This window comes from Monocercomonoides exilis (genome assembly GCF_001643675.1).
Source record: "Monocercomonoides exilis strain PA203 chromosome Unknown scaffold29-1213020, whole genome shotgun sequence".
Taxonomy (NCBI): Eukaryota; Preaxostyla; order Oxymonadida; family Polymastigidae; genus Monocercomonoides; species Monocercomonoides exilis.
The window spans coordinates 1,132,707-1,159,496 of record NW_027150574.1 but is presented as its reverse complement, the minus strand read 5'-3'; the positions used below and the strand labels follow the sequence as shown (position 1 = coordinate 1,159,496).

The window sequence follows — 26,790 nt, the reverse complement described above, 5'->3', positions numbered from 1 at the left end:
GAAAAACCTGAATTATCATCAACTCAGTTGCACAGAGTTCTTGCAACCAAGGAATATCGATCATTCAAATCCCCATCGAAAAAGCTTTTCGCAATTCGAAAAAGTTTTAAAGTGAAATATTCAACTGCCATAAAAGCAAAGGTTGTGTCAAAAGATGCATGGAAAAGAGGTATAAGAGCGGAAAGAGCTGGCAGAGAAGCTGGAAGGAATGGGCACCCTCAGGCAATTACGAACGAGCAATTGGAAGAAATTGAGAACCAGGTGCTAGTCCTTTTATCAAATCAGACAATAGTTCGAATTCGCGATGTGCAAAACATGGTTTGCATTATTTATTAATTTGTTTTTGTAACATTTTCATGTTGCTAAGTGTGTGGATCAAATAGAAAAATCATCAAAACCAAAGAAAGAATTCCAAACAATCAACAAAAAATATGCATTCAAATTAATTCAACGAAGTGATGTTTTGAAGGCTGCAATCGCAAGGCACACGGACGTTGCAAAAATATCAGCGCAGTCACCAGAAAATATCAGAGGATGGTTTTCAGAATTGTTAAGCACTGTTACGGAATACAATATCACAGCTGCGGATATATTCAATTTTGATGAATCGTCTATCTCATGTGGGGAATCATCGAACAAACTGGTTGTTTGCCTAAAAAGTCAAACTCCTCCACAAGTTCCCGTCGTTCCAAAAGTCCCGAATGCAACTATATGCCTTTGTATCTGCGCTGACGGATCCTCATTACCGCGATTTCTTCTATGGCCAAAGAAAACACTCCCGAAAGAGTTTCGCACACTTTCTTCATTTGATATCAGATATATTTTTTCATCTTCCGGGTGGATCACTAAGGATATCTTCAAGTACATTATGATTAATTACTGGATTCCATTAATCGCGGAGAAAGTGAAACCTACAAGTTCTCATCGTGCACTTTTGTTAATGGATAATCATTCAACTCACAATGACGAAACTGTAATTGAAGCAGCTGAAAAAAATTTCATCATTCTGAAAAAATTCCCACCTAATATGACACATTTGCTTCAGCCGTGTGACTCATGTGTTTTTTCTCGACTAAAATCCACTTTGAGTAACAAATTTGTTATTCCTTCTCCATTTTCTCTCCCTTCTTATCGAGCCCAACTTGCAGAAATTCTCCCCGAAGCCTTGGCTGCAGCTTGTGTTCCATCAACAGTGAAGGCAGCATTCATTAAGACAGGAGTCTGGCCTGTTGCTGCAGCTCCCGTTCTCTCTCGCGTATCTGGAGCACCTATTGGAGCCTCTCCATCGAAAGAAGATTTTCATTCTTCGTTTCAAGATTGGCGTGAAGAACTTTTTGGAAGCTATTCTCCACCAAAAAGGCAAAGTGTTTCAGCTTCATCAATACCATCAGATATTTATTCCTCAGAAAAAGCAAACTCAACAAAATCAACTTCGCCGAACGAATCGATCTGTTCTTCTCCGTCTGATGATCACAAATTAAATTCAACAACAATTATAGAAGATTTGGACAGCTTCGAATTGAAAAAACAACTTGAATATGCAGAAAAGCATCTTGCATTTCTTCGATCCAAATATAAAAAAATAGAAAAAGCGAAAACTTCTTCGACTCCTTCAACATCAAAAACCAAGCATTCTCGTGAAGAATTCAACATTCTTTTGTCAAGCTCTTCTGCAGATGAAGATAAAAGAGAAATAAAACATAAAAAGAAAAAGAAAAAGATAATATATTATATTATGAACGATGATACAAGTGGAGAAAGCAACATTGATGAAAGAAGAAAACCGGAAAAGGAGAAGCCAATTCAAAGAGCAGTTTCACCATCTTTCAGCAGAAAAGAAATTGAATGTCGCGAAAAGTATTATTCTTCGTTGTCATCGTAGTTTGTTTGTTTGTTTTTTCACATTGAAAGGTTTGCATCTGCTGAAAGTGATTATTGATAAAGAAGAACGAGTGAGTACCCCATTTGGTTTTTTTTGTTCTTGTATTACCGCAAACTGATTAAGTTGAAGAATTTTTAAAAAAAACTTCGAAACCTTTTTATCTCAAACACCAAACAATGAAGCTTTTCAATAATGTGATGTACTTGTCCTATTTTTTTCAAAGCTCAATGATTGAAAATGAATAGTGTTCATATAACAAAATGTGAACTTTTAATTCAATTTGTGGGTGCGGATTTGGCACCAGGGGGCGGGTAAAGCACCCATGGTAATAAATAAGTTTTCGAGCGATTCGTTTTTCTTAAAGAAAAGAAAAAGATAAAAGGAATTTTGAAAAAGAATGAAAGAAAATGAAAAAACTAGAAGTTTTCACTGCAAAAGTGTAGACGCTTTAATTCATGTAATCGTTTCAATAGCAACTTGTTTGAATCTTGGACGATGATTAAAATGACAATTTGAGAATTTCAAAAGAAAGATTGCATCTGATTTGTTACTCTGTCTGCTTTGGCTTTCTCAAAGCATCCCTTCCTACCAGGTGCGGAAGAATTAGTTAATCAATAAAGTACTTTAGTTAGTTGAATGCTTAATAAGATAAAGATAGTCTGCTTAAAACGAAAAAGCACAAAGGACCATTTCTGAATGATTGGTAGATTTTCAAATGAGAAGGTGTTTAAAATAGTTAAAGCGCTATTGCTTGTGAATCAAGTTTGTAAACTGACGTGATCATAAGAACCGAATAAAAATAGAAAGCAGCTTCTTGACGAATTAAAATGGAGAAAAAGTTGATTAAATAAATAAATGGAAAAAAAAATTGTAATTCTCCATTGTTTAAATAAAAGCAATCGCTTATAAAAAATGTTTTCCATCTTCTTTCATTTCATTCAATTTATTAATTCAAAGATCGTGTTCGAAGAAATTTTCAATCCAAATAAAGTGCGATCTGGTATTTTGACTATCGTTCGATTTTCATAAAACAGTTTAAAGCTTGATGTTTTATGATTACATGGTGTTAGAAAGAAATGCAGAATTGTTTGTTCTGATCATAAAATACTGTCTTGCCGATAAATCAACAGAAATGTTGCCAAATTTCAGAAAAAGTCGCTTCAAATTCTGCGCATGAAAGCAAATTCACATAATATTTTATGAATTGTTTTGTTAACAATTAAAAGAAATGCATTGATGTGAAAATGCCAGAAAGGAAACAACTCAAAAAGTATTTCTTTGTATTTTCTTAAAAAAATATTATAAAAAGCAAAGTATTCCTTGAATTCAATAAATTGTTTATTTATGAAATCGCAAATTCAGTGCATTTTCAATTAATATTTAACTTTCAGTTAATAATTCTTTCAAAGGAGAATGGTTATTGAAAAGACAAAATTATAAGTTTAAATAAATATGATAACAAAGTTATGCGCACTTAGAGCTTGTTCATAAGCATGAATCCCTGAAAAAATAAATTTGAAAAAAAAAAAAAGTTATGAATTAAGTTCAAAAAAACAAATTGGGAGATGTATTTCTTTTTTTATCTGATTTTTTGCTTTGTAAAACTTGTTTCATTTTTTTTAAAAAAAATAAAAAAAATGTTTTCATTCCAAAAAAGCAACCCGTTTTAAATATTTTTTGGTGAATCAATCAATTTTTTTTTTTTTTTAAAAAAATATTTATTTACGTGAAAACAAACTATCAAAGGGTTATAATTAAACAATTTATATGATTATGTAAAAGCAAAACATTGGCACTTTCAAAAATTTAGTGTATTTATTTTTGATTAAAGAAAAAGTGATGAACAGCAGTTTTTCATAATAGTCCTTTTTTCTAGCTAACAATTGTATCATCAAATAATGTGCAATTCACTGATGTTGAATGCATTGTATAATTTACATTTATTGTATACATTTGTTCTAGAATGGAATCCATTGCTCCAATTCCGTTAATGAATATTGTTGCAGTTACTTGAATGGGAGTGTATTGAGGAGAAATACGAAATTCTACTGCTTTTGTTTCACCTTTTTTCATTGAAAGGAAACTCGATGAAAGAACAATGATATCAGACCTATCCGTTACCAGTCTGAACAGGCACGTTTCTTCAATCGGATTCTCAAACGGGATTTCAATTCTTGGCGACTCCCCAACCTCAATGTCGATATGATATACGCGTCCTTCCATTGAAGGCTGGCTATCAGACAGAATCAGCCACAGCCGGGACAGATCGGCTGTGTGCTGGTCAGACAAAGCAAACAGAGTTTGCTGTCTTCCTCCAGCAAGCGACCGAATGATGAAGTTGACTCCTGATTGCGTCGGCCCAAGGCCTGTTGAAATGTCCCATTCTTCCCAACTCAATCTTCCATGTTGTGATCTGACTTTTTCCACCCATTCTTTGTCCAACGAAGCAGCAGTCACAGAACTTAAGGCAGGCTCGTGAAACACTGGCTCTGTTATGTCTGGATCTTGTGTCGTGTCAAATGGTTCATATGCACGAATTGGCTCACCAACCGACGAGTTAACAGCAATGCTTGGAACTCCAAACACGACAATTTCCCAAATTTCATACAACGACCCACACCACTCATCGTTAAACAGAGCAACTCTGATTCTGATTGGCGAGAGGAACTTTACAGCAGGCAGGTCAAAGTGAAGTGTTTGAGTGATTGAGTATGTGTTTGAAATTTCAGAGATCGCTTGTATCTGTGGAGTCGATCGAGACAAGACAGCTTTTTTGATGCTGTCTGTGCCACGAGTTGTGTCAATGAATGAAATGTCTCGCCTTCTCGTTGGTGAGTTGGCCAAATAAGAATTGGATAGCATTGGTTGAGGTGAAGTCGAGTTGCTGAGAGGAAGAGGAGATGGAAAAGGAAATGAAGAGATGGCGTGTGATGATGGTGCAGGCTGTGAAATGTGAAGGAAAAGTTCCGATGGAGTATTATCAGGGCGATAGACGTTGAACGTGCGAGAGATTTGGCAGTTTGTCGCACAGACCACAATGTGGGTGGTTGTAAACACAAACTTTGAATGAGATTCTCTTATCACAATCTCAAAGACACGCGGATGAATTGCCTGAAGGTTTGGCTCTATCTTTCCAAATGGCGTCGAAATGAGAGAGTCCAAATTGCTAGTTCCGTCTGAAGGATACGAAATGTCAGAAAAGGGTTGCTCTTTTTCACTGATAAGCTTTGCTGTAGGATTCTGACTCTTCTGCTGTTGGAAAGACTGAAGAACAACTCTCTTTTTCTTCAGCTGAACAACTTCGTTTTCGTCTGCAACTGTTGGCATCAAAAGAATCGAATCCTTTTGTGTGCTTTCTTGAAGTAATGCTTTCCATTTGTTTGTGTTGGCATCTTCAGATTTGCTGCTGAATGAATCTTTGCCATCATTCTCAGCATCGCTTAAGTTCCAATGAGAAAATACATCACCTCCGCAGAAAGACTGAAACAGAAATGGAAATGCTCTGCTTTCTTGTGGAACGAATGTGAATGTCGATGCACATATAACATTTAAATCTATGAAATTTTTCATGTAACAAATGGAAATGGAAAAAAATAAAGACATTGAATCCAGATCATCGAGTTAAAAATTCAGGAAAAAAATAAATAAAAATACCATCTTTCAACAGTATAGCGGATGAGCCACCTGTTTGCTTCTCAGCTGTTGGGAATGAAGAACATGAGCCGATTGAACGAGTTGCAGCAAGAGGCTTTTTGAGCTGAAATCCCAAATTTTTGTGTGAAGCTGACGGAACAGAAAAAGAGTTTGGTGCAGAAACTGATTCTGGTGCAAATAGAAAGCGGAAATATTCTGCTTCGCTGTCTGACAGAAGGAAAAGCTCCTTTTCTTTGTTTTGCTTCGATCGTGAAGAAGAGGAAGAAGAGGGAAATGATGGGTTATTTTCTTTTAATCTTTCTGTAACAATGACATCAACAGTGAGTGGCGATGAAAATGGGTTTAAAAATGGAATCTCAAAATACACAGGTGACGCAAAAGACGGAAATATTAAACGTGAACAGCTCAATTTGCCAAATGACAGCTGATGAAGTTTTATTTGCTTTGTCTAAACAGAATCGCAATTGATATAAAAATAAAGGAAATTAAAAAGTAATTCAAAGAAATCTAAAGTATTCAAAAGCAAACAACACTCCGCTTTTGTCTTCTCTGCTTCGATGTGCTGACTCTGCCATCGAGTGCCTCTTTCTCATCGCCTGACTTGTCCTCTTCGCTTGCACTCTCCTCTTCCAGCCGCCCAACCTGCGATGCCCAGTAATTTCCAATGTTTATCAGATCTTTGCTCATTCTCGTCTTGTTTCCTTTGTGTTCACGCAGAAACTGGAGCGCTTTTGGCACAGAAACAGCAGGAGGCACACGACGATGCGAAATGGACAAATGCAACTTACCCAGAAAGCGGTGGAGTGGAGGAGGCGATGCAAAAGAAAGGAAAGACAGAGGAAGCACGACAGACGTGGCAGCATCGACTGAACAGGAAAGAGGAGGAAATGGCAGCCAAATATCAGCGGTCAGGTGAATTGTCTCGTAAACAGATGGATCTAAAAAAAAAAAAAATACAAATTGGATATATAAAAATTTATTAAACATTCACAATTTTTATTTGTTGGTGCATAAATGATGATGCAAAAGAGCAAACTCATCACCCCTGTCCGTCCATCGACAAACGGAAGGAGAGAATCCAGCGGAATGAAAACGCAGCCGTACTGAAACTTTGAAGACCAGTCGACGATGTCGATCTCGAGCCATTCAGATTCCAAGTACTCGGCCAATGTCTTTGGGGTGTTTGACGACAAAGGCAGAGCACTTCCACTGAGAGGGTAAGGCAGTGATGTCAGCGATGACATGAGGGGTGCGTTGCACAAAGTGGATGAATTGCACTGAAACGTTATGGACAATGGTGAAAGCTGTGGAAATGTCTCGTAACTGGACGATGCCATATTCTCTCTGAAATGCAAAGAGCACAAACAATAAATAAATAAAATAAATATTCATTCACAAAATTTCACATTCATTTCTAAAATAATTTATTAGGTTACAAACTCTGTGCTCATTTTCCTTCCAATTGTAGTGAAATGGCTTCCTTCATCATACGCAGATACGCCAATATCGCTCCAACATTCCGGCAGCTCGAAAAATCGAAACTTGAAGCGAGTAAAAGACGGGGGCTGAACCAGTCTTGAGCCAGGAAGAGACAGCCCATCGTTCTCAAAAGACTCAAAAGTGAAGGTGAATTCGCTGCACAAGTCGTCCAGCTTTTCATCCAAGCGGCGAGAGCGAAGGCGCACAGGAGGCATCGAGTCAACAGGAGGATGCGGTGTGTCGACAGAAAGAGCTGCTGTCGGAGGAAGCGGTGGGCCTTGCGGAAGAGGAATAGGTAGAGGAGGCAGAGGATTTAGCACTTCTTCTGGTTGCATGTTGTCATTTGCTGGCTGTTCAACAAGCGGAGGCTGAACATCGCCTGATACATTTGTGTCTGGAATGTCTTGTGGGGGAGGAGTGAGTGGCTGAGGCTGTGGAGGAGGCTCAGGATGGAGGCGGGGGATCGGAAAGCGATTTTTATCATACGGAGGCTCCACATAAACAGGAAGTAGCGAATAATCAGAGGTCGAGTTCAGCTGGAGGCAGAACTGAATTGAGGCATGTGGTTCATCAGGGAGCAATGCGCATATTGAGTCAGGATCACCTGAGCCGTCGTGAAATGGAATTGAAAGTGGATGGAGAATGTTAAATGGGAAGGTAGGTTCAGAAGAAAGTGGTGAAGTGTTTGGAGAAGTGGAAGATGCATTTGATGTGTATTGCTTTGACTGAATGCCAGAATAGCCAAGTGAAAGAGATGAGCCAGCAATCTGACTATCAGCAAAGCTATTAAAAGATGAAGTGGGAAATGAAGAAGAAGCAGAAGAAGAAGAGGCCATATTTGAGGATGATCTTGTGGCTGGTCTTTTCTGCAGAGAGCGAGGATCAAAGATGATTGGCCCGCGTGTTGGGTCAAGCACAAAGTAATGTTGGATGAACGGATAAAAGAGAGAAGCAACAGGTTCTGTTCGCAATGGCAGCCTTGTTTCCAGATGGTGCCTCTGTTTAATCCCTCTCTTTTTGGCGATTTTCGGAGGAACGATCAAGTCTGGAATTGTCATTGTAACTTTCTCCTTCCATTTTTTCAGGATGGAGCTGTGAAGACGAAGCGAAGAATGAGTGTTTTGAGAAACAGAACGTTGCATCGACATATGAGGAGCTGGCGAAACCGAAGACGGATTTGGAGAAAGATTTGAAGGAGAAACTGATTTTGAGGCAAACATAGGCAAAAAAGATAAAGAAGAAGAAGATGATGATGATGAAATTGATGACTTCTGGATTGATAAATCAACAGAAAAAGAAGATATTTTTGAAGGAGCATTCAAACCATCCACAGATTTTCCATTCTGATCCACCAAAACAGAATACACAGGATAGCTCTCTTCGATGCCAACATCTCCTTTTTTCCTTTCAAACGTGTCTTTTGCCTTTCGTGCAGGCGTTTGCATTGCATCGTATTCGTTGAGAAGAGAAGCAACACTTTCATTGTCTGCAAAATCATCATCACTTCCTGTTTCTCGAAAAGCTTTGCTTGGAGTGTTTGTATTGGATGCACTACCAACATTGCTGCTCTTTGATTTTTCTTTGCCATCTGTCGTACTTGAATAATTATAATCATCATCATCATCATCATCATCATCATCATCATCATCATCTTCTTCTTCTTCTTCTTCTTCTTCACTTTCTTCATCAGCTTCCGTGTTATTTAGCACATCACTTAACGTCTTTTGTTTCACATTCTGAACAAATGGCTGATATTCCCTCCATCCAATCCATAGATCTCTTTGTGTTGATGCTGGAATTGGCGTGCGTTTTGCTGACTTTTTGATAGTCGAAGAAGAAGAAGACGACGACTCTTTCACTTCTGTTGGATTCACAGAAATTGGAATGTTCACTTTGTAAAGCACAGCAATCAGAAGTGTGTATGCTGGATGTGGAATTGCATTTTTGATTGTGATGAATCCTTTTTTTGTGCGAAGTGTGGAGTACATCTTTCTTTTCCTACCACTGTTCACTGTGATGGTCTTTCCTGTGAGAAGCTCTTCGCTTTGAACTTCACCACAAATTGTCAAAGTGTTGTGTGGAATGATCAGCAGCTGTCTTTGCTCGACTGTCACTTTCTGGATATCTGCAATATGACACAGCATGACAAGAAAACATTATATTTTCACATTTAAAGAACATTAAAATTCATCAGACAAAATGAGTACGTTTTTTCTTGAATCGCAAAAACTCAAAAAAAAATTCTATTTAATTTGGAAATATATAAAAAATATTTAACGTTCACTTTTTTTTCCTCTTTTTGCATTCACACCTTTTTCTCTTTGCTGTTCCCATTTGCGTGTCCAATTCAGCTGCTCTCTCATCAAATCCTCAAAACCAGCTGTCAAACGCAGAGTAATGTCTGTCAGTCGGAATGACATGCGCTCAGTCAACACAGGCTGCCTCAGCAAGCTCCCAAACATGGCTGGCCTCTCTTTCACAGTCATTTCTGTGGAGCGCCAACTGCTGCACAATCTTCTTCGCTCTTCTGACAGCAAAACAAGCAAACTCCTTCTTTCAAGTCCTCTTCTTTTCAAGTTTTGGTAATACCCTTCTTCTTCTGCTGCTGCCATTTCGGCATCTGTCAACTCTGCCAAATTCATTTCGTCTTTCGATTCAGGAAGCATTTGACGGTTGTTCTTCATGTAAAGTGCTTTTCTCTTCATAAAATTGAGTATTTCCGAAGCTTCAGTTGGTAGAAAATCGTTTATTGTCCATTCGTCCTGAAACAGCCACGAGTCTTTTGTTATTCGTTGCACAATTTGCTCTTCTTCGCCTTCTGAAAAAGTTGCTTCCTCTTCATCAAAATCTGACCGCTGAGAGCTGTTTGCACTGTCTGAATCATCGTCTTCTGACATATTCAATGTTTCCTTGTTTCTCTTTCGCGGATTCATATTGAATGGTTTATCGTTTTTCTTCTTTTTCTTCTCATTTTTTTGTTTTTCTCTTCTAATCTTTTGCTTTTTCGCTCTGAAAGCATCTTTCAACGCCGAACGTGTTGCATTCATTTCTTCCAGCCATCCTTCTTTCGACATTATATTCAGCGCTTCAAGTCGTTCTTTCTCATCCTTTTTGAGCTCCTTCATTATTCCAAATTCTCCATCTCCTTTTGCGCCAGCATTCTGTGAAGATCCCTTGTTCATTTGTTGAGAATTCGTGCTATGCATTCTGCGCTTCCTTTTAAGACGTGACATAAACACACTGGCAACAGCAGCCCGCGCAAATGCAGATGAAGAAAACTTTGGCTTGCTTTCTTGAGCTTGTTTTGTTGAAGATGAAGAAACAGAACCAGATCGGCTTTCTTTAGATGATAATTTTGAATCAGCTCGACTTGCAGGCCTCTGGGAAGATGAAGCCAAAGATGGAGATTTAGCCTTTTGTTGTGATGAAGTTGTCAAATCTTGATTCTGTGAAGTGTTTTTCCCAGACTGCATCAATACTTTCATCGCTGCCATTTTCCATTTTTCTTTTGCCAATTTGAAGTTTCCACTATCGGCGTCATCTTGTAAGGTTTTAGGATAGTACTTGTCCGAAAGAGCTGATGGGGTCATTGTTAGGCGATCTCTAAGTACTTCAAGATCATTTCTGTATATTTGCTGAACTAAATACTGATAATGAGGAGAAAGTAGGCCTGGAACAGTTGTGGATCCGTTTGTTTCATCAAAAATTACATATAAAGGAACAATAGATGTAAATTCTTTCAATTTTTTATGTGATAAGAAGCATATGCGGACAAAAGAACCGGGTATATTTTCAGTAACTAATAATAATTTGAATGAAACGAAAAAATTGAATCAGAAAATAAATGCATCAAACTTGTACTTGAAATATCGTTCAAAAACAAAAAGACCCGTGGAGTCCCTTGTTTCAATTCTATTGATTCCATTTTCCGAGATAATTTCACTCTTTTGTAATCTGATATGTCAGAAAGAGTTTCTGGTTGGGGAATTGCCACATGAGTCCATCCAAGACTAACCTCACGAACTACATGGTTTATTTTATCAATTGCCACGAAGACTATTTCCAAAATTAAAAAGCAATGCTGTTCTGGTTCGCACAAAAAAAACAACAGGTCGTTTATCGAGCAGTTGAAAATGTTGGTTTGAATTTCTTCTGGTTTGTGTAAACAACTTTCGTATGTTGCGCCTTTGATTCTTTTGGTTAATGAATTGTAAAATGTCAGATTATATCTGTAGAAGCAATAATCAATGTCCAGCCCCGTTCTCTTCAAAATGAAAGGATTAAAAAAATAAAGAGAGAAAAGAAAAATTGCAAACAATAAGTGGATCTTCTATTATGCCTTCTATGGAGTCTACATAAAGTGAAAACCCAGACATAAATTTAAAAACTTAAATAAAAAATACTATGGTACAAAATTTTTTTAACATTTTTTCTTTTTTTTAAACTTCTCGTTTCAAAAACACAAAAAACAATTAAAAATTGAGAATTTTTTTCTCAATGAAGCTTTTCATCATTAACCGAAGAACAAATCATTATTTCTTAATATTTTTGAATATGAAAATGCTTTATATTATCATTAAAGAAGCTAATTGCAGCTCTATCGCTAGAAACAATTAGTGATTTCTTTTCATTTCTGCACGAAAAAGGAAAATTTTGGTAACTTCAATATTTCTTGCCTGATCGCTCTTTTCTGAGAACAATCTTCATTTTTTCGTATCATTTTTTCCTTCTTTTCAAACTTTCAAATTTTTAAATCAAGGAATGTTTATGTGAGCTTTTCCATTCTTTTCTTCTCTTTTTTTATAATAATTTATTGTTTCGTTTTTGAAAAATACATATTTATTATTTTTGAGAATTTCATGTAAATAAATCCCTTCATTGCAAATATCATAAAGGTCTTTGTAGCAAAATAAAGTTTTTGCAAACGCTTAATCATAAAAATATGACAAATAATGAAAATGTTTGTTGTAGCCTTTTTAATCGCAGTGAATGAAAAATTGGAAAGTATTGAGCTGTCCTTTGTTGCATAATGCTAAAAAAGGCCGAAATATTAAAACTTGTAATGAACGGTTTAAAACGTATCTGAATTTGTATTATCATTTTTTACAAATTCAACTTGGTACGTCTCCAGTGATGACGCTTTGAGTTGTATCTAAAAATGAAATATTCAAAATAACAAGTTTAAAATACAAATTGCATATATACAACTATAATTCTAACCTAATTTTGGTATCTTTCTTAAGTCTAAACCAATTAGGCAACGGTCTATTTTGTTTGCGCAACTTGGCCATTTTCAATTTGATTTGCAATGTTTTGTGTGACGGCTAAATGTAATTAACAAAGATAAATAATCGCCGCATTAATTGAAGATTATGAATGCAATAAGATCATTGATATATCAGCTAAAAATACATCAAAAAGCATACCATTGTTCAAAGCGATAACTATGGCACGATCAATTCGATCAGCTCTCAAATGATAATTATAGTAATTATGATCTAAAAATTAGTTCATAACTCGTGAAAATCGTTATAACGACGTATTTTGGAAGAGCCAATAAATAGCTACAGCATAATTAAAAGAACAATCACTTTCAGCTGTCAATGGGTTTGGGAATGTTGTTTTTATATTCATGTTTAATATTTTTTTTATGTTTGCCTTTTAGATGATGAAGGACGTTTGCTTCTTTAAATATATATTAAATGCATACATTTAAAAACAATAAATTTTCTGTGATAAATTTTTAATGTAAATAATTTTTAGGTGGAATTTTTGTTGGCGATCTTGATGCATCAATTACAGAAAATGATCTTCAAGAGCTATTTAATAAATATGGAAAAATAAATAGTGTCATGGTGAAAAGAGATAAATTCACAGGAAATAGTCTTGGATACGGATTTGTATATTTCGCGGATGAAGAAGGCCCTGCAAATGTTTTAGCTTCAACTGAAGGATTTGTATGTGAAATATGCTATATTTTTATAAAAAAATTTTTTTTCATATTTTTTTCGTGAATATGAACACTTTTCAATGTTTTCAGTGGATTCGTTCTCGTCCCTTGAAAGTGAATTCAGCTGCTCGAAATTCGAGTGTTCGAATTCAAAATCTGCCCTCTGATGTAACTGTCTCAGAAATTTATCAACTCTTTGAGTATGATTTTTATTTAATTTTTAGATGCTTTTTCAAAAAAAAAAATATCGTTTTTATTTTTTTTTTTTTAATGACTGACTTTTTTGCAAATAGAACTTTTGGTCCAATTGGTGCATTTGAGCTTGATAGCGAAACGCATTCCTGCTTTATCACCTTCTCTCGCCGTTCTTCAGCAGTGGAGGCGAAGCGAAACAGCAACATGATCCGTCTGCGCGACTCGGTGCTTGGCGTGGACTGGGCAGACTCGATGGCTCTGCATTGCTCTGTGATGGTGCGGTTCAAAGGATCGCGTGCTGATGAGCTGCGGGGCCTATTCAATGAGCAGACAGTGAGAGAGGCATTTAGCACACAAGCAGAAGTTGTGCGGGTGGAGCTTCCTAAACAGGAAGGAGGGCTGTTCAGAGGATTTGGCTTTGTCCACTTTAAGGCCAACAAACGAGGTGAAGAAGTTTGTTTCTAATTTCTTCTTTTTTTCTTTATTAACTGTGATTATTCATTGCTTTATTCATGTTACAAATCAATGATATTAATATTCTTTTTTTTTATTAAACAATACTTTATTTATTTATTTATTTATTTATTTATTTCCTCTTCCATTCACACAGGCCACAAATGAGTTCCTCCGCAAAGGCACAATTGATGTTGGCACTGTCCGTCTTTACATTCTGCCCCACAAAAAGGCGCCTCTTGCACAGCATCAGATGGCTCTTGCCCATCTCTCACAGACATCACTCCAGCAGCAGACACAAACACAAACACAAACACAGATACAGTCACCTTCTTCCACTCAATCAGCCAATCAATCTCTTAATCAGTCATTGTCTCAATCTCTTTCTCAACCCCTTTCTCAATCTCTTTCTCAGCCTCTATCTCAGCCTCAGCTGCAGTCACAGACAATCCCACTGAAATCATCCATCCCAATGGCCCATCAGACTATTCAGATTCGTCCTCTTCTGTCTGTCCAGCCAGCTGTCTCTTCAGCCACCCCGTCTGCCTCCTTCCAAACACTCCAGCTGTTCCCCACACCTCCTCAGCAGACTCAAATACAACCTCAATTACAACCTCAATTGCAATCACAAATACAACAAGTGCAACAGGTTCAGCAACAGCAGCAACAACAACAGCAGCAATCTCTCAACACTTTCAATGCATTCCAGCCATTGCAACAACAGCCATCTCGTTCTGATGCTCTGTTCACTCTTCCTCAACAGCAGCAACAGCAACAACAACAGAATCCATTGCAACACCCTTTTCCTTCCACCCCCTCTGTCTCTCTCTCCAATGCCTGCTATGTTCAGTCTGTCCCTTCGTCTTCCTTCTCCTCTGCCTCTCCCTCGTCTCCAATGGCTGCCCATCCAACGTCTTCTGTCTGTCTCCCTTCGGCCTCTCTCAGCAGCCCTGCTGTGTTTGTCATCCCGTCCTATCCATTCACTCAGAATGTTCAGCCTCTTTCTCCCTCTGAACAGCAACAGCAGCAGCAACATCATCTTCATCAGAGTCATCAACAGCAAATGCAACAAATACAACAACAACAGTACTCATATGCAATTCAGCAACCAATGACTACCATTCATCCATCAGGATTTGCTTCTGCTTCATCATCATCATCATCATCATCATCATCGTTACCTTCTTCTTCTTCTTCTTCTTCTTTTGCATCTCGTGATGAACTGATGAGGATGAGTGGACAGACATCAAAAGCAGCAGAACACTCAACATCTCCTCCTGTTTCCATCCATCTTTCTCCTTCTTCCCCTCCTCATTCTCATTCGCTTTCGTCCCATTCAAAATCATCTGCTTCTTCTTCCTCTTCTCCTCCTCTTCCACCAATGAATGTGAGGAATTCTTCTTCCTCTTCTCATTCTGTTTCTCATGACCCTCAACAACAATCCCCCTCTCAAGAGCATCTGTCTGCCTTCACTCGCTCCATTCTTCGTGTCGCTGCAAAGGCATTCATTCCAAAAACAGCCACAAAAAAGGACAATTCCACACAGCAGCCAAACAGCCCTGATGTGAATGAGGAAATGCTCTCTGACACTTCTGCCAAAGATGCAAATGAAATGACAGCTTCTCAACAACAGCAGCAGCAGATGACGATGATGATGATGAATTCTTCTGTGTCTTTAAGGGAGGAGAATAATCAGCTGCCTTCTTCCTCTTCCTCTTCTTCTCATTCTCATTCTGTTGAACATACAAAACAGACAAATGAGTCACATATTCACTCAGAAACAGACAGAACATCTTCAAACACAACAAATGAACAGCAAACAAACAACAAAGTTACTCCTCAAAATGTTTCATTGACGGCATCTTCTTCTCCTTCTTCCATTCTCCCTCCTCCTGTTGAATCATCCTCATCTTCTTCATCTGCCAAAATGCCATCCTCAACAACTTGTCCTAATCCATCTTCAGTTCCATCATCTTCTTCTTCTTCCTCTTTCTCTCCTTCTCCTTCTCCTTGCCCTTCTCCAACAATCCAACGTAAACCTCGTTCTCCTCCTCCTTCTCCTTCTCTCCGTGGCATCACTCCACAACGCTCTCTGTCTCCCTCTCCTCTTCCTCCTTCACTCCAATCTTCATTCGCTGATCTTCCTCTTTCTCTCTCCTCTTTCTCTTCCATCTCAACTGCTTCTGCCATTCCTTCACCATCTTCCTCTTCTTCCTCTTCTTCTTCTCTCTCTTCTCTCTCTTCCTCTTCTGTCTCTTCTGCCCTTCCCTCAAAAGACAAAGGAATGATCATTTCTAACAGTATCACTTCTATCAATGGTATCAATACTATCAATGGAATGAATAGCACTGCCTCTTCTCTCAGCACTCTTCAGAATGTCGATGCAGCTGCTGTGCAGTTGCTGAGGAAGAGAATGTCTCCGCCACCGAAGATACGCACAACTGACTGCGGAATATACAGACGCTCTGCCTCTCCTGTGCAATCACTGGGATTTCCTATGAATGTGTCTAATGCTGCTGTTACTGCTGCTGTTACTGCTGCTGTTACTGCTGCTGGGGTTGCTTCTGCTTCTGTCTCTGCATCTATTCCTTCATCATCATCATCATCATCTCCTTCTTCGATATCTTCCTCTTCTTCCTCTTCTCCATCTCGAAAGCTGCCTTCGTATTCTCTTCCAGAAATGTCAATTGCAATGTCAATGTCAATGCAGATGTCAACTGCCAACACACAAAATGTCATCCAATCAACTTCTCCTCCAAAAGAAGCAATGAGTTCTGTTTCGTCTGAGATGCAGAGGCAGACACAGAATGTGACAGAACAACAAACAAGTCAGACACAAAACAGCAGCATTGTGACAAATGAAGGAGAAAGTGTTGCTTCATCTGAATTGAACATTGTTCCAAAAGAAGGAGTGCCTCTTAATTCTGTTAATTCTATCAGTTCTGTCAGTTCTGCCTCATTTCTCAGCAATGCCTCAATCTCACCAGACATCCTCAGTGCGACTGCTGTCTCCACTCAGCCTCTTCTGCCCACTCCTTCCATCAAACAGGTCAACTTTGCTGCTCCTGCATCTCCTTCACCAGAGCTGTCAAATGGAGCTGTTGATTCATTGGAGAGTGGAGAAGGAGGAGGAGGAGGAGGAATGATAAAAGGAGATCATTCAGAGAATGGTCTCATCCGAAATGGTGTGTGTGCTGAAGGAGGGGGAGAATCAGCAATGGCAGGAGGGGGTGATGCGTCTGAACAGTCGAAGCAGAAGAAGAACGAGAGGAAGCGAAAAAGAAAGAGGAAGAACAAAAGAACAGGGCATTCACAGCCAAACGAAGAGAAAGAAGGGAAGGATGAGAAGATGAGGATGTTGTTGTTGCAGCAGCAGAGTCTGATTCAGCACATTCAGCAAATGCAGCAGGCAGGGCAGCCAGCAGACCCACAAGTCATTCAGCAGCTGGTGCAGCTGATGGAGGCACAGATCAGCGAAGGAGGAGGTGGTGGAGGAAGTGGAGGTGGTAGTAGCAATATTAATAGCAATACCAATAGCATCAATAGTAATAGTAGTAACAGTAGTAATAACAGTGCAAGTGGTGTTGGTGGTGTTAGTGCTATCAGTGGGAGTGTTTCTAGTTCGAATCCACAAAGAGAACGAAGTGTTGTTCAGATGGTGGCACAGAATGGAGGATATCTTGTGACACAACAGCCACAACAGCAATCTCAGATGGAAATGTCATACACAAATGAACATTTTGAGAATTCTGCAGCACAAATGCAACAACAGCAGCAGCAACAACAACAGTCTCAACAACAACAACAACTCTTTCTTACAAAAGAGTATGCGGATCAAAGAATTCAGTATGCTTCTGCTGTCACTCCCACTCAACAACTTCAACAACAGCAATCACAACAATCGCAAACACAATCACAGCAACAGCAACAGCCTTCCATTCAGCCACAGAACTCATCTCCTCCGTCTGCTCTTGTTGTTAACCCGCAGCTCCCTTCCATCACCATTCCCAAACAGCCATCTTACACCCACCTGCACTTCAACACGCAGTCACCCCCCTTCCTTTCATCAGTCTGTTCCTCTATGGCTGCCCCTCCCCTCACCCGCCACGCATCCTCTGTCTCTCCTCCGATGATCCACCCACTCCCCGGCCAACGTCGTGTCTCGCCCACATTCGCCACCTCTGCCCAGATCATCACCTCCTCCCAGTCACCCTCTTTGCTCTCGCCTGCCTCCAACTACACCCTCACCCACTCTCCTCCTCTCCTCGGCACATCGCTCTATTCTCCCCAGTTCCCTTACATGACACCCTCCATCGCCTCCTCTGCTGGTGTGAGCAACACACTCAGCGGCCCATTCACCACCTCCCCTCCCCTTGCACTCAATCCCATGTACTCCTCCCCTTTCGCCTTCAACGCCCTGCAGCATGTACAGACACCACAAGGTGACACAGTCACTGATGAAGACGCTCTCCACTCTGATGCTTCGTCTATGGCCCATTCACAGCCAGGGCAGCTGCCAGCAGCAGGCACCTCGCCTTCTTCCTCGCCTTCCTCGTTTGCCGAGCGGAGAAGACAGAACTTCTCTCCAAATTCGCTTTTCCCGCCCTCTCCACCAATCAACTCAGGCACCCCTTTCTCTCAAATGCAGACTTCTTTCTTCCCCTTTGGCCCAGCTGTCCACAACAAGACAGACCAGCCTTCATATTCTGTGGGCATAACAACTGCTGCTGCCCAGGGCGCATTCTCCACTCAATCGCCTCCTCTTCTGCAGTCCACAGCCTCACAGCGCACTCAGTCTGTCTCTTCCATCTCTTCTCTTCCCTCTCTTCGCGATTACTCTCCCTTTTCTGGCTTCAGCCCACAGGTTTCACAGATGGCTGCTCTGCCTTCTGCACCTCAGCAGACGCAAGGTGCACAAGGGGAATCACCTTCAATGCAAAGGCACCCTCTCCAGAACTCTTCTGACCATCAGCAGAGAGCAGTGCCTGTTCAGACACAACAACAACAACAACAACAAATGCAGCAAGCAGAAACGATGAGTCAATTAGGCTTCACAAACTACCCACCTCTCCCCCCTCCCCCTCGTATCACTCCGCAGCTCCTCACCACTCTCCCTGTCTCTGCCCTCTCCTCCACCCAGCCTGTGATCAACCCTTCCTCCTCCTCCCGCATCCAGCAGCCCGTCCCCTTCCATGGCTTCATGTATGCCCCTGTCTTTGCCTTCGCCCAACTGGCGTCTGTTCCACCACTCGTGTCTCCCTCTGCCTCTGCTGCTGACGCCTCCTCTCTTTCCTCTCCTCCACTCGCAAAGAGGACAGCCAGTGCAGGTGTCGATGCTGCCTCAGGCAGTGCGGGGATGGCAGCCACACCGCAGGCAATTCAGATGCCGAATGCTTCTATTTCTCCGTCTTTATGCTCTCCTTCAATGCCAACAATGAAAACAATTGCAAATCCTTCTGCTTCTTCTACTACTACTTCTTCTACTTCTTCAGCTTCTTCTTCAGTGTTAGTCTCCTCCAATGTCTCTGCCACTGATCCATCCTCCTTTATGCATCCACACAATCCTCATTTTGTGCACAGAAACGATCAGAAAGAGCCGAATTCTCCGACAAACACACATCGACTGTCTCATTCCTCCTATTCAACCAGCACAAGTCTCCTCTCTGACGATGAAGACGATGATGATGACAGCAGCGAAGAAACAACCAACAGCTCTCGATATGATGATGATGATGACAGTAGTGACACAGATTATTCCAGTTCAACTGAAAGTGAGTCAACTAGCAGTTCAGACAAGTCAAGTTCGCTCAATGCAAAGAAGGAGCTGACACCAATCCCGTCTCCACAGCCTGAAGCACCAGAAGAGAAAGAAGAGAAGGAAGGCAAGGAAGATAAAGAAGACAAAGAGGAAATTAAGAACAAGAAGGAAAAAGAAGAAAAAGAAAGCAAAGAAGACAAAGAAGAGCTGCAACCGTCCAGCAGTGCATCATCCGATGAAGGCACAGCGAAAACTCTTCTTCCGAGTGATGCAGCGTCAGTCTCTGCACACAGCACAGCCCATTCGAGTGAGTCTGATCTGAATGTGCAGCTGAGCCTGAGCAGAAAGCACCAGACACATTCGCATTCCCGTCGGCACTCCCGCTCTTTCTCTCGCTCTGACACACACTCCATCTCAACACACGGAAGGCGCTCGATGCACAGAAACTCGATCATCTCTGCCCTCTCTGCCAGATCGAGTGGGAGGCGCCATCGCCATCGCCATCTGCACCACAGCCACCACAGCCACCACAGCCACCATCATCACAGCCATCATCACAATAACATTGATGGCCTCAACAATAACAATAGCAATGGTAATAATAGTAATAGTAATAGCAATCATCACGGCAGCTCACAGAAAGAGCAGACAAGCAGTCAGAATCCAGCCAGAAAGACATCTTTCCAGTCGTCTTTCTCGTCTTATTCGAACGAGTCAGAGAGCACAAGACAGACAGCACATACGTCTGAGAGTGGGCAGTCAGACAAAGAGCATCTACTGCAGAGTGCCATCAACTCCTCTTTGTATTCCTCCCTCGCATCTTCTCTCTCCACTGACCCTTCTTTCATCCGCCCTTTCTCTCCTCCTCCTTTCCAGTCAAACTCCAACTTCTCCACCATCCAGCGCCCTTCCCGCTCTCCTGCCTTAGACCCTTCCTCCAACATCTACACCTCCTACTCTTCCTCCAACACAACCTCTGCTGCCTCCTCTACCATTCCCCCAATTCGCACCCCGTCTGCCCCTCTCCCGCACACCCCACCCATTCAGCCACCAATTCCTCCCCCTCCTCGTCGCACAGCCTCACTCTCTCCATCCAGATGGGTTGAGAGCTGGGGAGATGCAGGTGTGACTGACGAGTATGACGAGAAGAAGAAAGCGGGGGGTAATGTTGATGGCAGTAGCAATGGTAATAATAGTAATCTCAATAGTAGTAGCAGCAGTAGTGGCAGTAGTAATAAAAGTGGTATTGGAGAGAGTGTGGAGAAGAGGAGCAGCAATTCCCCAGATAACTCCACTGATGACTCCTCAGACGATTCGTCGAGCTGTTTTGAAGGGTTCAATGTGATTGGGATGGACAGCTTGTGCCTGTCGCACCAGAGCAAAGAGGAAGGCAGCTGCAACGAAAGCAGCAGTTGTGGGGGCAGATCGTCTGGCTCAGAGAGCAGGAAGACGAGGGAGAGCGAAGGGCAGGAGCTGTTCAGGAGGTGCGAGGACTCGTATGTGAGGATTGACTCAAAGGACGATCTGCACTCAGAATCGACTAACAGCGGTGGGAGAGACAACGCAGAGTTCTCTACTTCTCATTCACTTGTGTCTTGTCTGTCGCCTCTGATGTCATCGTATCCTTTATCTTTTGCTTCGACATCTCCTTCTTCTTCCTCTTCTTCTTCCTCTTCTTCATCATCCTCCTCTTTGTCATCATCAACTTCCTCTTCTTCTTCTTCTTCTTCTTCTCTCTCTACATCTTCCTCCTCTTCTACATTCCACCCTCTCTTCTCCTCTCCTCTCTCCAAGCTGTCTTCCCCTCACATCTCTTCCTCTTCGACTGAGCCAATCGATTCTTCTGATTCAGACACAGCTGCACTCGACTCTGCCCTTCAGCTCATCTTTCCTGCCCTCCGCTCTTCTTCCTCTTCTTCAACTGCTCCCTCAATCAAGAAGTCTTCATATTCTTCTTCTTCTTCCTCTTCCTCCTCCTCCCTCTCTTCTTCTTCCTCTTCTTCTTCCTTGTCCTCCTCCACATCTCCTTCCTCTACATCTCCTTCCTCTTCTTACTCCTCCTCTTCCACTCCTCCTTCTGCCAACTCTTCCCACACTCGCACTGAAAGCATCCTCAGCGACAAAACTAACTCCACCTCGCAGGAGTCATCTCAGCTGCACTCCACACTCAGCATCAGCTCTTCTGCCTCTTCGACTTATTCTTCTTCTGCTTCTACTTCCTCATCCTCCTCTTCTTCTTCCTCTTCCTTTTCTTCTTCTTCTATCTCTTCTTCTTCTTATGGTGACCTCTCCAGCAGCAGTGCCAACTCTCTTCTTCCTTCCTCGTCACACTTCACCCTCTTCCGCCAGCTCTCTCCGAAGGAATCAAGATTCGCTTCTCCTCCTCTCAACAGCTCGTCTGTTAGAGAATATCAACCTTCTTCTACTTCCTCTCCTTCTTCTTCCTCCTCTTCCTCTTCCTCTTCCTCCTCTTCATCATCTTCTTCTTCTTCTTCTCCATCTCCTCCTTCCCATTCTCAGCCCCGTCCTCTTCTCCCCTCTTCTTCCTCTCCCAATCTCCACTCCTCCTCTTCTGCCTATGAATATGCCCCTCATCCAGCTGAGTCATATTCTGAGCTTTCTTCTGACTCCTTCGACCTTTTTGTCCCTCTCCGCCCTGCTCGCACTCAGCTGTCGGACAAAACACTCAGCTCTTTCATGTCTAATGAACCTTCTGCTTCTTTTCCTTCTTCTTCATTCTCCTCATCCTCTTCTTCTTCTTCTTATATCTCCTTCCCTCCCTCCTCTTCATCTTCTTCTATTTCCTCCTCTCTTTCCTCCTCTTCCACCACCACATCCATCTCCCCTCAGCCAACAGAAGTGGGCGAGGCTGCTCTGATGAGCTCTCCAATGCTCTCTGCTTTGCCTGCCGATGTTGTCTTCCCTGAGGCTGCGGAGGCTAACGGCCAAAGGGAACATCCCGGTTGAAATTGTAATTGACTGTCTGTTATATTTGGAATTTGCACTGTTTTTATTTGGGTTGATTATATTTTGATTTCATTTTATTTATTTATTTATTTTTTTATTAAGATTTTATTTATTAATATTTGGTTGTATTTGGTTGTATTCTTTTCATTTTGTGTAATTGATGATGTTATAATTATGTTTTCTTTTGAGTTCTTTTTGTCGATCTTTCGTTGTTTGGGATTGTTTTGAAATAAACGTATTCCATTTTATTTAGACAGACTTGTTTATGTTTCTGTTTTAGTTTTTGTCATTTACAAGCTTTTGAGCTAATGTTTTGGTCAAACTACACACTTCACTTACTTTTTTCCTTTTGTTTTTAACTGCATATTTCTTTTATGTAATATACTCTGCCTTAAGTTCTTTCGTCTTTTTTTTTCTTTTTTGCGAATTGTTTGAACTAAGATGAATTCTCTGTTTCTCTTCTGTCCAATCAGCACGGCTGCTGTTGAAGTCTTCAACAGCGCTATTTTCCTTTTCAATTGAGTAAAGCATTTTAATAATAAATTGCCAGTTATGCCAATTCATATGGACAATCATCAGCTTTCATGAGAGGAAGACGTCGAGCTTTCTGCTGCTTCATTCGGCTCGTCTGTGGAAATTGGCTCAGCCGATGGCAAATAATAAATGTCGATGAAGAACTCTGCTAACGGATATTGTTCTAATTTCATGGAATGAATAGAAAATGGAATATTAATGTAAAAATTTAGAATAAAAAGTAAATTGAAGACATAAAATATTTTATCACCTAAAATTTCTGGTTCAACGAATTCAGGAGCTGATATCTGATGATTCCATTTTGTTTTCATTCAAAAATTTGAATGAACAGAAAGGAAACAAAAAATAATGATTAAGGAAAAAAAAAAAGAATAAATATGAATATATTGCTCCAAACCCTCAACCTTTCAAGTCCATAAGATCCAGCAATGGCCTCCATCTATAATAATAAACAGAAGAGAACAGAACATAATAGAATAGAATAGAAAGGCAAAATATCGAAGATGTGATAAATAAAATAGAAAGCAAAGTGAAGCAAGCTTTTTTTTCTGGGCGAAGAGCTCTTCGTTCAAATGCAAAGATGATTAATGGATGCTGATACAAAGATGGATGGAGAATGCCACTTGAATGAACCAATTGTGGATGCGTTTGTTTCAAAGAATGTGATTTTCTTTCTTCTGCTGCTGATGTGTTATATGACAAAGCTTCCACAGCTGTTGAAAATAGTCCTGGAAGAGAATCTTCCCATACACTTGATTAAACAGAAGATTGACAAAAAAATTTTTTTTCATGACGTCCTTTCATATAAATGTTCAACTGTTCATACCAAACATCACAGCCAACAACTAACTGAATTTTTTCATGATCTATTTCTTCTCTCAAAATCTCCATTAATGATTCTTTGTCTCCCCATTTATGACAATATGAAGATCCTTTTCCTAAAGTGTCACTTAATAATCCTACTTGCAAAGAATTGTTTATCAAACCATGAAATTTGTTAAGAAGAAGTGATTGTTTGCAAATGTCAACGATATGAGGTTGGTAGTCTGTGCATATTGCAGCTTTTGCCCCTAATTGAAGAGAAGCAATTCCACCAAAAGCAGCTGTTGCATGTGCATCAACGTATAATTGAAGTTTATTTTAAAAACTGTTTTTCATTGAAAAAGCATACTTGTCCCGCTTCCAAGTTCTAGAATATTTCTGTTTCTAACTAATTGCGGGTTTTTTTGCAAAAATAGAACAAATAACTAAATTGCATTATTTCAATGTTTTTAAATGTTTTTCACACGAACACACTAAAAGTGTTATGAAGTCAAACTTTTGACACTCTCCACAGAATTTGGCCTGTTTCATCAAAATCAGTACTTGATGCTTCACTTGCAACATAATGAATATCCATTGATCCTACTGTCACAGTATTTTCTTTATATTTTGGAGTAAATAAAAAAGAGAGGTTAGATTCTTCAAGGGCCATTTATTTTTTATCAAATAAAATAAAACAAAATATTATAATGGAATTAGATGATAAATCATCTTTGTAAAACATTAAAAAATATAACAATCAGGTGATGGAATATCTTTTTGTTAAAAAAAGAAATTCAACAGGAATAGTTTAAGCTTTCCATCTTGTAAGTTTGAAAACCCATCTACTCAGGGTCATGAACTTCACAAGTGCATCTTTCTTCGGCGGGAACACCGGCCAAAGCTTGTTCAATGTGTTTTCCACATCCCTTCCAAGTCCTATTAAAAAAATAAAGGATTTAAATGCAATTACAAATACTTTTATAAAAACCATTTTCCACTGCAAAAACAAAAAAAAATTCGTTAAAATAAGTTTATCTTTTCAATTGTCATAAAATAACAAACCATTTCTTGCATTTAGTTTTCCGACACATGTTATATTGAAAGGTTGTAAATGTTTCGACCTTTTTTGTAAATTGCCATTCCGACTCAATTTTCGATCATTTTTAAAACTTTATTATTTTTGAAAAAAGAATCTTTCTTTATTCAAGTCTCTGAGTTGCATTGAATAAAATTATTAACGAAAACACCATCCGGGATAAACAAAAGCCTCAGATCTCACCCATATATTACAACGTTGAAACATGGATCCTAAAGTTCAGAAATCTATCGACCAGATGAAAAGCTTCATCATTCAAGAAGCTAATGAGAAAGCAGAGGAAATTACTGCTAATGCAGAGGAAGATTATTACACAGAAAAGAATTCATTGCTTGAGGCTGAAAAAGAAAGAATCAGGAAGGAATATGCACGCAAACAGTCACAGATCTCTGTTAAGAGGAGAATGTTTGTCACTTTCAAATGACTAAATATTTTAACAGTAATTTTTGTATATTTAGTGAAATTTCAAATCGAACAAATACGATTTTGCTTGATATTCAAAAACAACGAAATGAAATGCTTGAATCTTTGTTAGAAAAGGCCAAATTAAACTCTGCTGAGCAATCCAAAAACACCGACAAATACAAGCAATTGCTTGTTAACCTCATTTCACAGGGCCTCACGGAACTTCTTGAAACTCATGTTTCAATCTTAGTTTGTTTCTTCAGGTGAATGGAAATGAATATTTAAATAAATATATATTGTCTCATTTAATTGTTAGTGCCGCAAAGAAGATGTTGCTTTTGTTAAAGAATCTATTCCAGAAGCAATTAAAAAAGCAGAAGAATCAATTGCTCCAAAGAAAATGGAATTCCATGTTATTATTGATGAAAACGAATCGCTTCCTTCAGGACCTGATCATTCTAAAAGCGGTCAATTTTGGTATGATTTTCAATTTTTTGTTGATAAAAATATTTAAATAAAAACAATTTTTTTTTATTTCACATTTCGAAGTGCTGGTGGTGTAATTTTGACATGCCACGATGGAAGAATCAGACTTAATAACACACTTGAAGCTCGTTTGAAAATAGCATATGAAAATCTTCTTCCAAAGATGAAGGGGATTCTTTTCCCTGACAAGCTTCAAACAATCTTTTAGAATTTACTAAATATTTCATGTATTATTCCAACTTTATGAAATGGAATGAGCACAATTTGTCAGATTAAAATCTACTCACTTCTAACTTTTTATTTTATGTTCAATTTCATTCAAATTAAAAATAAAGGAAGGATTAAAGGTTAATATATTTGAAATGTTTGGAAAATGATTGTATTTAATTAACTTCTGGTGTGATCCATGCTCTCTTCTCCAAATGCAAGTGCTTTCGTTACAAATATTCCTGAGCCCCCAAAGTTTTCAGTCTGAAACAAAGAGTTAATGATATTTTTAGATGAAATTTCAAAATAAATCAAACTATTATGAATTTTATGAAGCTGGCTGTAACTAATTCTGGTAAATCAAACAAATGATCTCCAGCACGTTGCTCTAACTCTGATTCAGCAACTGTAGTAAAATTCTTTCCGTCTAATGAAGTTTGTATGATAAGATCTTGAAAAAATTTTTGTGAAAAAAGATATTTTTAATTTCAAATTTAATGACGCAAACATTTCGGGTTTTGATTGCTTTCTCCATGTAAATATATTCCCACTCTTTTCAAATCAACTTTGGTACTGAATGAAAATATGACATGTTGCGGAACTAAATTAAGATATAAAATATTCAAAGAATAAAAAAATGCAAAATGCATACCTGCAGGAGAACGCCCAGAAAACCAACAAAGCGTAGGATCCCTTGTGAGTAAATTTAAACATCGCGATTCGTGATGGCTATTTTTGTTTAATTATCAAACATAGCAAATAATAAAAAAAACAAATTTTATTTAGTTAATTATTCCAAAATAATGTTTTCATTATTGAAATATTGATATTTACTAAATAATCAAACTATTGACTTGAAAATTCTACAATTGATCCTCCATTCTCTTTCAAAATCCAGTTCTTCATTTTGAGCAAGTTTT

General features: G+C 39.4%; 7 protein-coding genes across 7 annotated transcripts; 3 read left to right on the top strand and 4 right to left on the bottom strand.

Moving 5' to 3' along the window:
• Positions 1–940: 940 nt before the first annotated feature.
• MONOS_13437 (uncharacterized protein) lies at positions 941–1,882 on the top strand (the record flags this gene model as incomplete). The annotated part of the gene is made up of 1 exon (XM_067866143.1): positions 941–1,882. The coding sequence occupies one exon, from the start codon at positions 941–943 to the stop codon at positions 1,880–1,882; it is 942 nt and encodes a 313-aa protein (XP_067725510.1).
• A 1,650-nt stretch (positions 1,883–3,532) lies between these two features.
• MONOS_13438 (uncharacterized protein) lies at positions 3,533–11,421 on the bottom strand. Its single transcript, XM_067866144.1, has 8 exons — positions 11,332–11,421; positions 10,871–11,279; positions 9,327–10,814; positions 6,977–9,140; positions 6,573–6,880; positions 6,065–6,474; positions 5,537–5,984; positions 3,533–5,436 (listed from the first exon to the last, which is right to left on the bottom strand). The coding sequence occupies exons 1-8, from the start codon at positions 11,389–11,391 to the stop codon at positions 3,755–3,757; spliced, it is 6,969 nt and encodes a 2,322-aa protein (XP_067725509.1). The 5' UTR covers positions 11,392–11,421; the 3' UTR covers positions 3,533–3,754.
• Positions 11,422–11,968: 547 nt separating this feature from the next.
• On the bottom strand, positions 11,969–12,463 carry MONOS_13439 (putative large subunit ribosomal protein L39e). Its single transcript, XM_067866145.1, has 3 exons — positions 12,442–12,463; positions 12,236–12,339; positions 11,969–12,167 (listed from the first exon to the last, which is right to left on the bottom strand). The coding sequence occupies exons 1-3, from the start codon at positions 12,442–12,444 to the stop codon at positions 12,119–12,121; spliced, it is 156 nt and encodes a 51-aa protein (XP_067725508.1). The 5' UTR covers positions 12,445–12,463; the 3' UTR covers positions 11,969–12,118.
• Positions 12,464–12,618: 155 nt separating this feature from the next.
• MONOS_13440 (putative squid) lies at positions 12,619–22,833 on the top strand (the record flags this gene model as incomplete). The annotated part of the gene is made up of 6 exons (XM_067866147.1): positions 12,619–12,622; positions 12,681–12,692; positions 12,779–12,972; positions 13,056–13,165; positions 13,259–13,613; positions 13,771–22,833. The coding sequence occupies 6 exons, from the start codon at positions 12,619–12,621 to the stop codon at positions 22,336–22,338; spliced, it is 9,243 nt and encodes a 3,080-aa protein (XP_067725507.1). The 3' UTR covers positions 22,339–22,833.
• Positions 22,721–24,346, bottom strand: MONOS_13441 (putative methyltransferase-like protein 23; the record flags this gene model as incomplete). The annotated part of the gene is made up of 7 exons (XM_067866148.1): positions 22,721–23,035; positions 23,123–23,159; positions 23,270–23,311; positions 23,413–23,623; positions 23,699–23,975; positions 24,044–24,119; positions 24,191–24,346. The coding sequence occupies 7 exons, from the start codon at positions 24,344–24,346 to the stop codon at positions 22,914–22,916; spliced, it is 921 nt and encodes a 306-aa protein (XP_067725506.1). The 3' UTR covers positions 22,721–22,913.
• Positions 24,347–24,959: 613 nt separating this feature from the next.
• On the top strand, positions 24,960–26,015 carry MONOS_13442 (putative V-type proton ATPase subunit E). Its single transcript, XM_067866149.1, has 4 exons — positions 24,960–25,177; positions 25,231–25,426; positions 25,494–25,654; positions 25,727–26,015. Exons 1-4 carry the CDS (start codon positions 24,978–24,980, stop codon positions 25,869–25,871), a joined length of 702 nt encoding a protein of 233 aa, XP_067725505.1. The 5' UTR covers positions 24,960–24,977; the 3' UTR covers positions 25,872–26,015.
• Positions 26,016–26,050: 35 nt separating this feature from the next.
• Positions 26,051–26,776, bottom strand: MONOS_13443 (uncharacterized protein; the record flags this gene model as incomplete). The annotated part of the gene is made up of 5 exons (XM_067866150.1): positions 26,051–26,134; positions 26,188–26,321; positions 26,379–26,471; positions 26,523–26,599; positions 26,718–26,776. The coding sequence occupies 5 exons, from the start codon at positions 26,774–26,776 to the stop codon at positions 26,051–26,053; spliced, it is 447 nt and encodes a 148-aa protein (XP_067725504.1).
• Between the last annotated feature and the right edge of the window lie 14 nt (positions 26,777–26,790).

Excerpts from the sequence above, each read along its gene's own strand:
- MONOS_13442 (XM_067866149.1), top strand. The coding sequence starts at position 24,978 with ATGGATCCTAAAGTTCAGAAATCTATCGACCAGATGAAAAGCTTCATC. Across the intron at positions 25,427-25,493 it reads AAACTCATGTTTCAATCTTA|TGCCGCAAAGAAGATGTTGC; the intron begins GTTTGTTTCTTC and ends TTTAATTGTTAG. Across the intron at positions 25,655-25,726 it reads TCTAAAAGCGGTCAATTTTG|TGCTGGTGGTGTAATTTTGA; the intron begins GTATGATTTTCA and ends CACATTTCGAAG.
- MONOS_13439 (XM_067866145.1), bottom strand. Across the intron at positions 12,168-12,235 it reads AAGAAAGATACCAAAATTAG|ATACAACTCAAAGCGTCATC; the intron begins GTTAGAATTATA and ends TTTCATTTTTAG.
- MONOS_13438 (XM_067866144.1), bottom strand. The coding sequence starts at position 11,391 with ATGTCTGGGTTTTCACTTTATGTAGACTCCATAGAAGGCATAATAGAA. Across the intron at positions 9,141-9,326 it reads GGAACAGCAAAGAGAAAAAG|ATATCCAGAAAGTGACAGTC; the intron begins GTGTGAATGCAA and ends GTCATATTGCAG. Across the intron at positions 6,475-6,572 it reads TGGACGGACAGGGGTGATGA|ATCCATCTGTTTACGAGACA; the intron begins GTTTGCTCTTTT and ends TTTTTTTTTTAG.